Below are 15,970 nucleotides of genomic sequence, written 5' to 3' on the forward strand. Positions count from 1 at the left end.
CACGCTACTTGAATGGAAATCTCACTTGTAGAGAAGAATATCAGCAGCCTGGAGGACGGGATATGTGTAGAGACCAACGCTGCCTTCGTTCTTCACTTTGCTCTTCATCTGGAGGAAAAGACAGGGAAGGAAGTTGAAGCAGAAAAAGAACAACGATGAGGCAGAAACACTAAAAGCAACCAGAAATAGAGCCAGACAGGAGAAAGATGGACTCAAGCTGACTTTTTTCCTTTCCCCCATAAAGAGCCATTTTCACTTTCATGACTCATCGACTGAAACAAACGAGGTACGGATGAATTTGCGCGGCATTTTCCACCATTTTTGAAATCAACTCATCTGTTGGGTAAACGAAAGGTGTTTTCTAAAGAGCAACAGAAACAAGAACAGAGAGACGTGAGCTCTGTTGATCCTCGCTCGTCGTGCATTAAAACTGCACCCAGGTGTGGAGAAAAATTATATGAATTAAAAATGTGGCAAATGCTGCAGAGAAACAAAATAAAAACGCACAGACATGATGAAACTTAAGAGAAAACAGAGGAATTAATTTAATTTCTAAGCGTTCCACTGAAGGTAAGAACTGATATGGTGGGATTCATGTTTGAAATATTACTTCAGTTACAAAAATTTGGTTTTCTTTTTTGTGCTGAAGTTGTGTCACAATTTTGAGTAGATTTACATTTATTGTCAATTAAATTCAAATTTTTCCACTGCATCTACTTGCAGTCTATAAGAGTACAACAATTTAAAGCATTTAGTCACTCAATGTTACATGCATTTCCTCCGAATGCCAGGAAGTGATTTATAAAACACTCACAATCTGTAACATCCAGAAACAGTAGCAGCAAACTGGGGACATAATGAAAAACTTTCAATGCGTGCTACATAAAGCTTTTTAACTTTTGCATTGAACAGCAAAGGAAATTACAACACCAAGAAAAGGTTCATTTAAAAAATAAAATGTTTTTTATTGGTGAATAAACATTTTTTTATTCCAGTTTCACATGAACTGAAGAAAAAAATAAAGGATCTATTTCTGCATGGTAATTATTTAAGACTCCCTGCTTTATGTGTAATAACATAGTTATAACACACTAACAAATGTAGCCATGAGGGCAAATAGCTATAACATTACAAACTCCTTTTGCAGCTTTTATAATTATAACTGTGTTTTTTGTTTTTATTTATCATTATTAATTAACTGAAAATATGCCCATTTTTGCTTTAAAAGATATTGTAGATATTGTATAAATATATACAGAAGTTATATCTCCAAGTCATCGCTTTGCCAGAAACTTCCAGTTTGTATTAGTGTATGTGGGTGCCTGTATGTCCTTTACATGCTGGCTGTGCATAGCTCCTGAGTCTCTAAAATCACACTGACCAGGTTACAACTCTGGCTCTCCGCCTGTCACTGATGTGTAAAGAGCTGCAGATGTTTGTCTGTTTGACCGATAGCAGTGCTAGCACACACACCCACACACAGAGAGCAGAGAGGCCATGCAAAATCCAACCGAGAAGCCCTTTTCCTGCATTGTGCGGGGGTGTGGTTGCGTTTAATTGTGTTCAGAAGCGTAGCGTGAAACTATCAGAAAATGTTTTATTATTTTCTTCTCACCGACGCTCTTCTGTCATTGTTCACAAGCTTGCCCGACCACCGCGGCACTTGCTCCTTCTCAGCCGTTCAACATTTAAATGTTTGAATGAATTGCTTTAAATTTTGACAGATGCTCGTAGTGACTTGTAAAGCATTACTGCATTTTTAACAGGCCACATTTAAATAAATCAATTCAGTTTGCACAGTAAAAGACAAAAGAGACAAGATTATGAAAACATATAAAAATATAATGCATCATAAATATTACTCAGTCCTTAAACAACAATGACATGAATGTCTCATAGTAACAACTTTTCTTGATTGCATTTGCATTGTATTTTATTATTTTTTAATCATTCTGAATGTTTTAGGAAATTTTGTTGATTGTGGATACATGCAAGCCATCTTTAACATGTAGCTGACCCATTTGCCATATACTTACATACATATACATACTAAGCAACCACAATGGGGAGGAAGAACTCCCTTTTAACAGGAAGACCATTTAAGAAGGCCCAGGCTCAGAGAAGTACAGATGGGTAGAGAAGGATACATATACAAGTATATTTACCAGCAAGTGATGCGGTTTGGTTTCAGACATAGTTTTCTTTACTCATGTCCACATGCTGGTGCTGCATGAGTGAAATCTGCACCACAGTAATTCTTTTAATTATAATTGTTATTTTAAAATGAGCACTGATACAAACAACAAAAATAAAGACTTGTGCGTGATCATTTTATACACAAGTGTCTGCTGGAGAAGATCTCACCTTCCACTGTGGTAGGTGGCGGAGCCGAGGCATACTGGTGAGACAGCCGAGGATCCAGGAGAGCTCAGCATGTTCGGACACCTGCAGTGACGAGTGGGGACACATCCAAATGTCAGCATACACCTTTCAATCTATCACCAGGCTGCAATATTAATAATATTACCACTACAGATTAATATGGCTGAATCACAAATATCTACGAACTTGTTGGCTCACCAGTCGGTACCTTATAAGCTGAAGTCATGAAGAGATTTCTTTACACGAAATCTAACAGAAACCAACACTGTTTGTTACATGTGTACAAGAGCCAACCTCCTGCTGCTGTATACATGCAAACTCCCAAGCACGTTGAACTCACTGCACCGCTTAGTCCAGTTAATTAAAGAAGAGAGCCTAACCTCAGGGAGGCACCAAAGAGATAAACAGAAGAAATAAATTACGCAGGCAGATTAAACAAACACAGACGGATGGATAAAAAGTCATCCACGGGACAGCTGGGGTGGAGGAAAAGGAGGGTAACTCCCTGGCGCCTCTAAGTGGAAGAGAAGAATACTGCCTTTTTACACCTCTGCCTGTCACACAGGTGCGCCCACTCTCACCTGTAGGCTTATACTCATTGTATCAGTTTTTTTAATGTGTTTAATAAGTGGGATACTAACAAATAAATACTGGCAGACTAAAAGCTGACCCAGCCTAAACTTCATACACCGATGCTGGATTTCTATACCTTTATCGATCATTTATTTTAATAATCCTGGCAGCAAATTAGCTACTGGGAAAAGAACTTTGTATATATGGAAAGTAGCGCCCTCTCAGAAGCTCATAACTGAAATCTTTTAATTCAAAATCTATCAAAGCTGCCGTAGGGTCAGAGGCAGGGTACACCCTGCACAGCTCGCCAGGCTAACACATACACACAGACAACCGTTCACTCTCAGTGGAGGTAGGTTGGTTATTCAATTAGAGGATTAAGGAAATGGTTTTTACATGTGGACAAATAAACCACAACACAAAGAGGTGAATGTTAATGCAGTGTAGCTGATGCATCTGGTAGCAGTAAATTAACCCGATGTGAAAAAAAAAAAAGCTTCTATGTCTAACAGCCAGTGTTTGGGGATGCAGGAAATATCCTTGTGCTTCAGCAAATTAAATTTTATGGACACTGACTATATTGCCATCCTCTCTGTCTCTTGCAGCTTGAAAAGCATTCTGGGGAGCATGATGTCAACAGCAGACAGCAGGGACATAAAGCAGGATTTCAGGCTAGCATGTAGGGGGCCGGTATGCATTACACACTGCAGACAGACAAGAGATGGGACAGATGTCGATGACAACAAAGAGAGGGCAAGGATATGGTTTGAACAGTGCAATAAAACGCTGATATTTAAAAGGCTTAGTAAAAACACAGCCTCCATTCATGCTGTATCGTAAGAAAGCCCCGCAACGAGAGATATGCTAATGTTACGGATCATATCAGCATTAGACTGACAGTAACAGCCATGGCAGCAGCTCCTAAGGCTGCAAAGAAGGGATTTTAGAGAACAGCTAACAGTTGTCCCAACACAGTAAATCCACTTTTCTGGTCAATACTTATAAAACTCAGTGGTATTAAAAAATGAAGTCAATGAATCAGCAGATCTGCAAATCCTCCGAGTTTAGCTCGTCACCAACTCTTTGCATTTTTTCAATTAAGCCCAGTATTTTCTTTGGGCGGCCATCGTATTTTTACATGTGGAGCGGGCGTGTTCAACACGGGGGTCGCCTTGCTGCCAAGTTATGTGGCATGAAGCTAAACAAGAATAAAAATAGGACTCTGTGTTTGTGTGTGTGTGTGAGGAGTGGGTGGCAAAGAAACACAGATGGACTGAACTATCCACACATACACACGTACCCACCCAACTTAACTTGTGTGTAAGAAAAGAAAAATACACATGTGGTGTCAGGGGAGAAGCAAACAGCTGTTCTGATTTCTCTCTCTCCATCGTCAGTGTGAGCTCAAGCCTAAATTCGGGGATGATGTGCTGAAGTGCTGCAAATGTTAAGACTTGTCGTTATCCTTCTCAGTTTCTTTCACGTGGGCTAAAGAAGGACTTAACGGTGGTTTGTGTCAGTTTGTGTTTTTACAGGCTCTGTGAATTGGCTGAGCACACATTGGAGATAAGAATCAGGAGCAAGGAAATAAACATTTTGGGGTCTGTCAGCATGTAGGAAGGTAAATATGAGAGTCGACATCACGAAAATAAACCGTTTTACTTCTTTGAAAAACCAGCAATGAGAGAAGAAGCTGCCCAGCTTTAAAAAACAAAACAAAAAAGACAAAAAAGGGCACTTCTTTTCGTAAACAAACACTGATGTGCTCTCTACTTGATAACCACATGAAATGTGAAAAATAATCTGCAGACATGAGTGTGAAATCTAAATTATATATACATGCAAAGCGCATGTTGGGTTGCATTACTTATCACATATAAATAGTACTTTCTCCACCTGTGAGTATTCATTTATAGACAGAAGTGTATATGCATCCAACACACTATGTAGGGAACTACACAGCAAAGATAACACATCATATATATTTATAAACGGCATCAATCAAACATGCCCAACTCACCTGAGACTGCTGGAAGAGTATCGCTTTCTCTGGGTTGATACCGCAGGCCAACAAGCTGGCTGCCATGTCCAGTATGTTACTCTTGAGCTGCGTTGGATCCTGGGGCTGGGTGATGGAGTGCAGATCCACAATGCTGTAGAGGACTGAGGGGTACTGGTCCTGCAGGGACACCCAGTTCTCCAGAGCACCCAGGTAATTTCCCAGGTGGGGCACTCCAGTAGGCTGAATCCCTGAGAATACACGGCCACTTCTTGGAGCCTCCTGGGAAAAAAGAAGAAGGAATTTGCTCGAGTTGGCTCTATAGCACTTTGGATTTGATAATGAAATAACATCCCGGAAATGTAATTACAAATGATGTCATGTATAATCACATGAGCGATCAAAGATGTTCCACTGTCTTCATCACACTTCTGAACACTAGTCTCCCTTAAAACAAAGACCGTATACCTATGAATGGTCTTATTCAATTCAATTTTAGTTTAGTTTCGCCAAATCACAACAACAGTGGCCGCAAGGCGCAAAAAAACCTCAACAATCAGACGACCACCTATGAGCAAGTACTTGGTGACAATGGGAAGGAAAAACTCCCTTATTGCAGGAAGTAATCTCTGGCAGAACAAGGCTCAGGGGGAGGCTGAGACCAGTGAGGGGTGAGGGGAAAGAAATAGAGCCAAAGTGTAATGTCATCCCTTTTTAGCACATTAACTTATGTTCTTAAAACAGTGCCTATAACACCAATGTCTCCAGATTAGCGCAACAATGGTTGGTTGACTTTAAAAGTCAAAGCTAAGGCCAAGACAAAAGATCCTTGAAAAGGGAGAAAGTTACCACTAGAAAGAAGCCTGTAGAGACCGAAGTGTCAGTTGGCAGGTTGGGGGCCATTAGCAGTCATGCTTGTATTACTAAGATGCTAACTCCATGGCTAGCACCTCTGTTCTCTCCCAAACACATCCAGCACAAAGAATGCATCACCTCATTGGCCAACAATATCACTTACAACCATCCAACCAGCTTCAAAACCTTTCATTACCATAACAGAAAGCTGCACAAAAAGGGGGGGATAAAAAAACCCCAGCATAAATACATCACATATAACAACAGCAGCCCACCATAGAGTAAGGGTTTTTTCTATAATTAAAACAAGGACCTTATTTTAGAGACAGCAGCAGGGTCTCAACACTCACCAATTGAAAAAGGGAGATCAGTATTTGTGGTTGTACCACTGGACTAAAACTATATTTCTCTTCCTGCAGAGTCTGACTGGGGCCAAACACCTCATTTCTCCTGGCATCAGTCGGCTTCACTGAACCTTGGCTTTCAATTAGCCTTGCTAGGCAAGAGTCTTAACCTCTGCTTGTGCCACCACACGATACAATTAGAGGGCAAGCAGAGTGGCACCTGTTATGACACATGAAACCACGCTGGCATCCAAAACTAGGGCTTTTCGACCAAAGCCGTTACACAGTAGATTAGGGCTTCAACAGAGCAGAAAGACACATGAACACAGACTGGAACTGTTTTTGTTGGTCTGGCAGAAAGACAAAATCTTTGGCGCTTTGGTAATACACATAACAGCCCACAGTGGAGACAAGGATTCAGTTCCCGGCAGAAGTGGCTTGGATGAATGCTCAAGGTAGATAAAAAGAACCACCGCATGCCTGAGGACTAGACCTTTGAGGTCTGCAGAATGACTCCGTGGCCAGAAATACCTGCCAATTGCCTGCTTTAGAAAAAAAGGAAGGTTCATGGGCTGCATTGTTACAGGTGTGTTATTACCTGTGTACCAAAATACAATGGAATGCAAATCTGGAAGTCTAGTTTTAAATAACTACATGGATCCGTGAATTTAAAGATAGTATGGCAATCTACAGGACTTTACACAAGGTGATGTGTATGGCTCAAGCACCTCAATCCACCAATAGTAGGTAACTGTAAGCTAGTAACAGTACCACTGCAATATATTAGGAATGTGTGTTTAATGAACAGTCTGTGCATTATAGTTGCTAGATGATCTCTAATTGTTTAACTGTTAATGCCTGAAGAACCTGCATTGTTTTTGTTGTAGGATCCCCCCACTATACCAACACATAGGGGTCTTATTGGATGGAAAGTGGAGGCTGTACTTCTGTGTTCAGGATAAAAATTGTCCTACAAATATGCTCTGAATATGCTGGCAAGAAGCAAAGGAAGAGATTCAGCAGCAGACAAATCAATCTTACCACAAGATCCATTTAGAAGGTGCTCTAGTTTTCAGTACTGGACCGCGGATTGGATTCTCCCCACTTATTACTACCTCCGTATGCTCCAAGTTATGTCTATCCAAAACCTCTGAAAATGAAACTTGTGCTAAACTGTCAGATTTTATGTAATAACCTCGCAGTCGTTTTCAAAGAAAATATGTTAAGCTTTATATGAGATAGCACTGATGGGTTGTAAACAGCAACACCTGGACGTTTGACTGAAGAGCCCATTTTAAAACTCCCCCCAACCCCACAAAGCCCACAGGATCTCCGCGTTATCGCCTCAAAATCTGACTGGCGATCATATGTTCCCCAGCTGCACTTTTCAAGGTTATTATAACTAATCATTAAAACCTGAAGTTTTCAGAGGATATCCTCTTCAGTCACCGCTCAGAAATCAGTTATCTTGACAGCTTGCTGAACTAAATCACATTCAATCTGACTGAGGGACAGGCTCACCACAGCATCTGAGATCAGATAACAGTTGCTCTCTCACCGGCGTAGCCCAGAGGTTCTACATCTTTAAACCCTGAGGGATCGAATAACAACTGCTGGGAGGCCAGCGTTGGTCCACAAAGTCTCCATCTACTGGCCTGAGGGAGCAGCTTTCCACCCAGCGAGAGGCAGGAAGGAACTGGGTGCTTATGTCATTACCGACAGGGTAATTGCGCTGGAGTGCCATTGATGCTGAGAGCCTCTTAAGAGGTGTCAGGATTGATTTGGGTGCGGACGGGACCCAGAGTCTGGCTCATGTGTGTTCTCACCTCGAGCCGACATGCCAAACGCATGTTCCCCCCCTTCTGCTCCGGCCCCCAGGGGAGGCCATTAGCCATGCAGACATGGTAATGGTGTCATTTGAGCCAATCGAGTGTCAAATGAGAGTCAACGCCACAGCTAACTAGCCACTGGGCAATCGTGGGCTATCGCGCTTTAAGCCACTTCGCCAGACACCTCTGTGTTACTTTTGGTCTGAGGAAAGTGTCTTTAAACACATGCCACTATAGCTCTTGGAGGAGAAAGTAACCTACGCAAGTAAGTAAATCAACTAGAGCACGATGACAGAGGCGACAGCAAACGCTGTAAAGCAATTAATGTTTGTAATGAATACTGCGCTGCAAAGCCAACAGAAATAAAATATTATCAACAAGCACACTTTTGCCACGCACGATATTAAATTCAATAACTTGTGAAATACTTGTATAGTGCTTGACCTTACATCTTTAAATGACTCCCAGTGATATGTTAGACAATTTCCAGTAAGATAAATCAGATATATTTCTTACTCTAAACCAGATTTAAACATGTTAATAAAGACCTGAAACCATCATAAAATAGTGCTCAAGTTTGGCCATTTACAAAATGCTAGAAATCACAAGTTATTCTATTTTACAATATCACCTCTGCCACAGAGCTTATGTGTTTCATAGCATTTACCAGCATGTATTTGTCTGTATTAATCACAGTGGCTCGAAAAGTTTTGAATGAATTATGATAAAACTTTGTAGGGGTGTAGAGCGGGATCGTGTTTACAATCTTACATCCACCAATGGCCTTCAAGGTCAGTTTAATATTTTACTGGTCTAAACTGGAAAAAGCCTTAAAACTCAGAGACTATGATTCTTACAATATGATGTCATATTTTACCCCTCCAACAAAGTCAATAGATTGATCTGAAGCTCATTCAGTTCAGTTCTATTTATACAGCGCCAAATTACAACAACAGTCACCTCAAGGCGCTTTATAGCGTAAGGTAGACCCTACAATGATACATACCCACCTCATGAGAATATGATTCTTATGATTGTAATAATAATATACATTTTGTTATGTACATTACAGTAACAGGTCTTAATCACTTAAATACACAACAATTTGAATACATGTGCAATGTGCCTTCCCTGAATAATTTTTTAATTAAATGAAACTTGTGATCAAAAAACTTTTTTTTTTTAACTTATTCACATATTTATTATTAAATAATTCAAGGAACTGCACTAAACACTGAAAATAGATACACGTACTATATCTACAAAGATAAAAATTATAAAATATAATATTTATATTCAAAATTGTGCATGTTAAAATATATTTCAAGAGGGAAAATAATAAAAGCTGCAATTTGCAATTGTTTTTACTACACTACAAACTTCTCAAAGTACATTTAAAGGACCAGAGAGCGAGCTGCCTTGGCAGAGGTTTTGCACTCTTGAGGTGCTTCTTGTTGTGTTCTTTGATCATTTCTTTCTGAGGGAAATAATATTTTGGACCAAATGTTGTGTTTATTCCTTTATTTGAAAATGGAACAGACACTCTCTGTGGGTTGAAATATTCCAAAAACTAAACTAAACTAAAGAAAACACTTTCAGCCACCAAAGTGAAGGAACTCTGGCCAGCTGGCCTTACAACACTGCCGTCCCTGGAGTATGACAGATGGTGTCTGGCTCACATATTGTCAATTCAAGAAAAAACAAAAATCAAAAAGAAAAATAATTGAGACAAAAGCCTGAGTAACAGCAGACGTTAATTCTTAGTTAACAAATGAAACACTTCCTTCTTGTCCAGTTGCTGTTTTATACAAGCAAACCTCTGTTGAGTAGTGTTATCTGTCTTCATCTGTCTCCTTCTGCCTCATTCTCATAGTTGCTGGATACCTGCTGATGACACGGAGCAGACACGGAAAACGCTGGCCATTCTCGTCTCATATTTTTACACCGACAGGAACGCGGTGCTTTCAGACCGCACCGTCGCAAAGGCGACGAAAGCTTTCTTCATCCACGTCTGCCATATGCTAAATACATTACGCACCATGTGTGTGTGACATTAACGCCAACAGCTAGAAGGTTACATACACTAAAAAGGCCATGCTTTCACACTTGCACTACCTTTCCGGGAATATGTGTTCATTTGTCCGCGTGTGTGGTATTATCCGTAGGGATAGCGATCATGTGCAAACAGACATATGTCCACACGTGTAGTCTATGCCTACATCAACATCAGTGAAGCTGTGAAGGTGTCTGTCCATGTGAATTTGACAGCTCACATCAAGTGGAAAGAACACTATCAGCCAGTCTATCCAAAACAGTAACATGACTTCGATCCCATCCACAAGCTGCGTTATTAAATGGAAAACAACTGTCACAAGCGCCACTTCATTCCAATCATTTGAAGACGAGGAGAAATCAGTGATTGGTTTCCCACAGTTTAATAGAAAGTCTCATTCCAGGAAAATTTCCGTCTTCTCTCCAAAGTATCCCGCAGCACTGGAACAACTGCATATTGGGAAATGACAAATATTGGATTCATCATTTGACTGAGTGCGAGCTACAATGAAATTACGCCCTTAACGAGAAATGTGTAAAATGACAGATAGCAGTGGGAGCAGATGCATAAAAGTGGATACACAGACTCTGGGCTTGAACCTACAATCATATATGATTTTCCTCTGCTAGATTAAAGGCCATACATTTGGATGCTTCCAACTCACATGTAGGCTGAATTGGACAAAGCGTGATCGAAAAGTTTTCACTGTGGAAAACCGTACCCATGTCTCTCCTTCATGGCTGCCTACTTAGAGAGCACTGCAACGTTGTTTTTTGTTTTGTTTTTTACATTTCCAGCTGATACTATCACACTTTGTTTGCCTTCGAAACGTAGAATAAATGTACACCTCACCTGAAGTCTCGGAGAAAAGCACCCATTCTTTTACACATCATGTCAAGCAGGGTTTTCCTAATTCTCCTTTTTACACATCCCCGGCACTCCTTTATTTAATCTAGACATTGATCATTGCAGACGCACATAAGAGTGCAAACTTCAATTTCTAAACCAATTTCCAGTAGCGAGAAATTCACGCAGACCATTTCCTTTTGTGCTACATGTGAGAATGGCCAACTGCGCAGAATTTATGCTTTTGTTACTTTTGTTCATTAAAGCTGCTACGAAATCTGAAAAAAAAGAGAGCCAAAACAGACCACAGGTTCATCATCATCATCATCATCATTATTATTATCACTATAACTGCTGCTATCAAGCATTTGTAGCTTCCAGCTAGTGTGACCCGACAGTCTCGAACTAGCTATGTTATTAATCATAGCCATGGTTTTGGTTGAGCTAAAACTTGCATAACACCTCATTTCTCTTCTCAGATCTCCTCCAGACTGCTTTTCAGAGCTCATACATCATATCAGAGCCTCAATGTCCTGGAGTGGTCCACTGATATCTCTCTCACCGTGGAGCCGAGGAGGAGGTACGACAGTCACCGCCTTTTAACTACGCCAATTTCAGCACGTCTGAAGGGAAAAAAAGAAAAAACACCTCTGGGAGCATCGCTGCTTTCCCTGCTGTGAATTACCATCAGCTCTTTGTGGGCAAGCAAAGCGCCCCAGATCTAACCATGTCTGTGGAGCACAGAGATGGGGCCAAGAATGGAGGATTTTCGCTGCGCTCCTGCTGAGTGTCTTGCACATTGGATCCAGTGTTCTTATTCTGTCCTGGGCACTGCAGGCACCCCATTAACGCCAACATGCTGAAATACACTTTGACACAGAGCCCCTCCCCTCCTTACCCACATATCTTTCTTCATCTCTGTCTACCGCTCACTTAGGGACCTGTTAAAGCAGGCGACCGACAGAGCTGCACTTCAGTCAGGTATCAAACAGGAAATAGGGCTTACTGTACTCCCACCATCCTCACCGCTTTTTTCTTGAAAGCATGTGTGTGTTTAGCCAATGTGAGGATACACTCAAATTTGAAACAAAGTCCATATGACCACAGAGAAAATGTGCACACACCATGAAAGGTGTATTAATGAATTTAACTGAAGAAAAGTAAATGAAGTGCTGGATAAAGCAGGGGACAGAAGAACAGGAAAAAATATTAAAGGAGGAAGCAATATGATTTTTTTTTTTAAATCAGACTGACTATAGTCCAGTCAAAGGCATTTTTTTCCTTTTTTCCCCCCATTGAGTGGGTTGCAGGGGCAGCAGAAGAGAAGGCCCAAAAGGAGCAATTGATTAAATCTGTGGTTGACGTGTGGGACAGGTGAGATTGATGAGGTTCCTCTGAGCTTCACACTGTGCAGAGAGCGGGGCTACAGGAACAGAACACTGCAGTGTGGCAGGCCAGGGCTCAGGGCCCGCTCGCGCCGTGGGGTCCCTTGGCTGATTAATGGGACTGGAGGCCCTTCAAAAACAGCACTCCCCGCAGACAGGGCTCAACAGTGCTCCAAAAATAACCAGGCAGCAGAGGCAGCTCCGGCCTCCAGTCCTAAATGTCTGCAGCTTCTGAAGAAACCAGACTTCAGTATAGCCTGGGGGGAGATCATCAAGAGGAGCGCTGCCTACTTAAGACAGGAAACTTGGATCTGGCTCATTAGAAACTAAACATTTAATGACTTTTCTAGTTTATGGGAAGTGACAAACACTGACAGCCGATAGTGTATCAATGACAGTGTCCTATTAGGTGCTGATGTTATTATACATAACACGTGTGAAAGATGGTTAATCCAAAGAAGCAGAAACTTCACACCATTTAACATTAAGGCCCATAATAAAACATCTTCCTAACACAGATTTAAAAGACTACTTTTGAATACTTTAGAAATTTTTAACAACATTCCACATCTCAGTGTTTCCCACAAACCTCCATTTGATTTGCTGGCAGCAGGGCAGGGAAGGATACATGCACAGGTGGATGCATCTTTTGCGCACCATCACACTTCCTTAAAATAATTAATAAAATAATTAAACAGTTTTCTTTTGCAAATGTAAGTACAGATATTTTGTGACAAATAAACAACACAGAAATGATCAGCTGCCTCTTTATTGAGATGCCCAACCCACAGTTTTGGTTAGAAATTAGCTAGGATATGTGAATAGCTCTCGTTGTCTCATTGAACCAGTCCTGCAGCTGGTGCAGGTCCTGTTTAGATTCCCCTCCAGTTCACAGCACATCTGCAGAGCAGAACAACGTCTACTTCACAGAAACTCAAAAAAATGGGAAGCGTTGGGGATAGCTGATTAGCAGTAATTGAAATTAAGATTGAAGGGATGATAATTTGTGATGAAAACTAGTCATTGAGCAACTGTTCCTTCTGTTTATACAATTCAGGATCGTGGAGGGGGCGCAATTTTTTAACACCAATTAACCTTAAGTGTATGTCTTTGGACTGTGGGAAGCAGCTGGGAGAATACGCAAACTCAAAATTTACTGGCTAGCCATTAAATCTGAACCCAAGAACTTCTTTCTCTGACATGATGGTGCTAACCACTGCATTGCCAACCTTCCCATCTCTTGGATGTATGTAACATCTACAGCTATATGACCAAGGAGTAACTTGGGTTAGAAACCAAATCTCCACTGCAGATAGTAATTGCAACTAGCCAAGCCTGTGGATGAGGAAATGAGCATAATATATACAAAAATCAAAAATGTATCATTTATAATACATCTTTTCTAAAAAAAAATAAAATAAAATAGATGTTAATAATCATTTTCCGTGTGATGATGTTGGAAAAAAAAAGTTTCATTCAGACTGTTCACCCCATAATTAAAAAGAAAGCACACACACACACACACACACAATGATCAGAGTAAGATGAAATTGAACCTGTTGTAAAGACATAAAGCACCGTTTTTCATGCAACAGTGTTCACAAATCTTTCAGACTAAACAGTGGGCGCATGAACTTGATGGACCAATCAAATACTAAAAATGCAGAGCAGCTTTGCATTTGTATTTATCAAATAATGAGGTAGCATGGCAGCATCAGACAAACACACCAAGGGGAGGGGGAAGTTCAGCTCACCTTTCACTTTAAATGCTTCTAGACAGAATAAGATCGCTAACCATTCACAGCAAACTATTTAGCATCCTAATTTTAATATAATAAAGGTTATCATTCTCACAAAAGATGAATCAATCCAAAAGCAGGATCACTGACTACAACCCAGCTCAAGTTCAGCTTTGCTAGAGCCAAACCAGTTTCCCTACAAAAACGATCCCATGAACAGCAGCTGTGCACAGCTGGGAAACTTCGTTTATATTGCAATTTTTTCACTCTTAGATAAACACATTTATACCAGAGCTACTTACTTCCATGCTTTGGCTCTGTTCAAGCCATTTGAAATAGCTTCATTAAACCATTTCCTTCCCTTTCAATGTTGACAATGGATATGTTTAATTTCATTTCACTTGCTGGAAACAAATGACTGACAGGAACTCAAAAAGAAAAACAAGTAAGCGTCACAAGACAGCAAAAACCTAGCCAGCGCACACGTCATAAATTTGACAATATGTAATTAAAGTAACACTCAGGGTGAACCTCCACCTCTGAAGAGTGCAGTCATTTCCGTCTCCAAAGGCAGTGTCTCTCGATTTGAGTGCGACTCAAAAGACACAATATCAGATACTCGTTTGGTTTTAATTAAAAATGTCAGAAGTTTGGGAAAAAGTGCTGCAGACAGCACAAGCTGAAGCATGGAAGAACTAGTAAGATTTGTCAGGTACCACTGTGGGCACGTCTGTGGAGCGACTCTGTAATTCGACTTAGCTATATGAAATTATCCAAACGAATACGCTGACATATGGGATTGCTTTAAGAGACGGGTAATGTGCGCGGCATCTGAGTGAGGGCCCCGGCTGCAGAATGATTACGACAGACCTAATTACACAGGAGGGACTGCTGAGAATTAGCGGGCTTTTCTGACAGTTGAAAATAAATAGGGCAGTTAATGAACATCCTCAAAGGAGAGACTGTGTTTCCGCGCTCTCGCAGGCCCCTCCCGTGTGGTGTGGCAACAGCTCTAATGGTTTTAACTGACACTCGAGTAAGTGAACGTGGAGTCAAGGAGAACGGAGAGAAAAATTAGAAGTCACTTCCTCTTTCCTGGAGCTGGGGGCTGACATGACTGATATCAACCAATAACAGGAGCACAGGCCGGGGATGCCTGGACAGGGGAGGAACATATTTACAAGTGATGTGAGGCTGGAGGTAACTCTGCTGTAGAGCAGGGGTCCCCAATCCCAGTCCACGAGGGCCGGTGTCCCTGCAGGTTTTAGATGTGTCCTTGATCCATCACAGCTGATTTAAATGGATAAATTACCTCCTCAACATGTCTTGAAGTTCTTCAGACGCCTGGTAATGAACTAATCATGTGATTCAGGTGTATTGACCCAGGGTGAGAGTTAAAACCTGCAGGGACACCGGCCCTCGCAGACTGGGATTAGGGACCCCTGCTGTAGAGTTACAGTAGAAATATTTCAGTGCTATCCAAACAAATCTGCAGTTTCTCAAGTGCAAAGATACAAAGATTTATATATAAAGATTTGCTTATTTTTAACCGAGAACTGTTTTTTTTTTGTTGAGGACAAAAAAAAAAAAAAAAAAAAAAAAAGCTATCACAGTACATCTAAAAGCTAGTGTAAGACAACATATACTATATTAAAAATTACTTAATGCCTCTTTTTCCATTTAATTTAGACACATAAAAACTTAACAGTAAATATATCGAGTTAGACAGAGCTCCACTGATGTACCAGCTATCCAATATTAGTTGCTTGAATGGCCCAGTCAATCACCTGACCTAAATCCCATAGAAAATCTATGGAGAGAACTGAAGATTAAAGTTCATAAAAGAGGCCCAAAGAACCTTCAAGATTTAAAGACCGTTTGTGTGGAAGAATGGGCCAGAATCACTCCTGAGCAATGCAGACGACTGGTCTATCCATACAAGAGGCGTCTAGAAGCTGTAATCAC

General features: G+C 40.9%; 1 protein-coding gene across 1 annotated transcript in view; it reads right to left on the reverse strand.

Moving 5' to 3' along the window:
* Nucleotides 1–15,970, reverse strand: part of wars2 (tryptophanyl tRNA synthetase 2, mitochondrial) — a 40,295-nt gene that overhangs the window by 6,916 nt on the left and 17,409 nt on the right. The window contains exons 2-4 of the mRNA XM_005932504.1: nucleotides 4,976–5,236; nucleotides 2,365–2,445; nucleotides 26–108 (exon numbers count right to left, since the gene is read on the reverse strand). Coding sequence (XP_005932566.1) covers nucleotides 26–108; nucleotides 2,365–2,445; nucleotides 4,976–5,236 — 425 coding nt within the window. The remainder of the gene's footprint in view (nucleotides 1–25; nucleotides 109–2,364; nucleotides 2,446–4,975; nucleotides 5,237–15,970) is intronic.

This window comes from Haplochromis burtoni, unplaced genomic scaffold (assembly GCF_018398535.1).
Source record: "Haplochromis burtoni strain Fernald_Lab_line unplaced genomic scaffold, NCSU_Asbu1 Contig_154, whole genome shotgun sequence".
In the NCBI taxonomy this organism is placed as follows: domain Eukaryota; kingdom Metazoa; phylum Chordata; class Actinopteri; order Cichliformes; family Cichlidae; genus Haplochromis; species Haplochromis burtoni.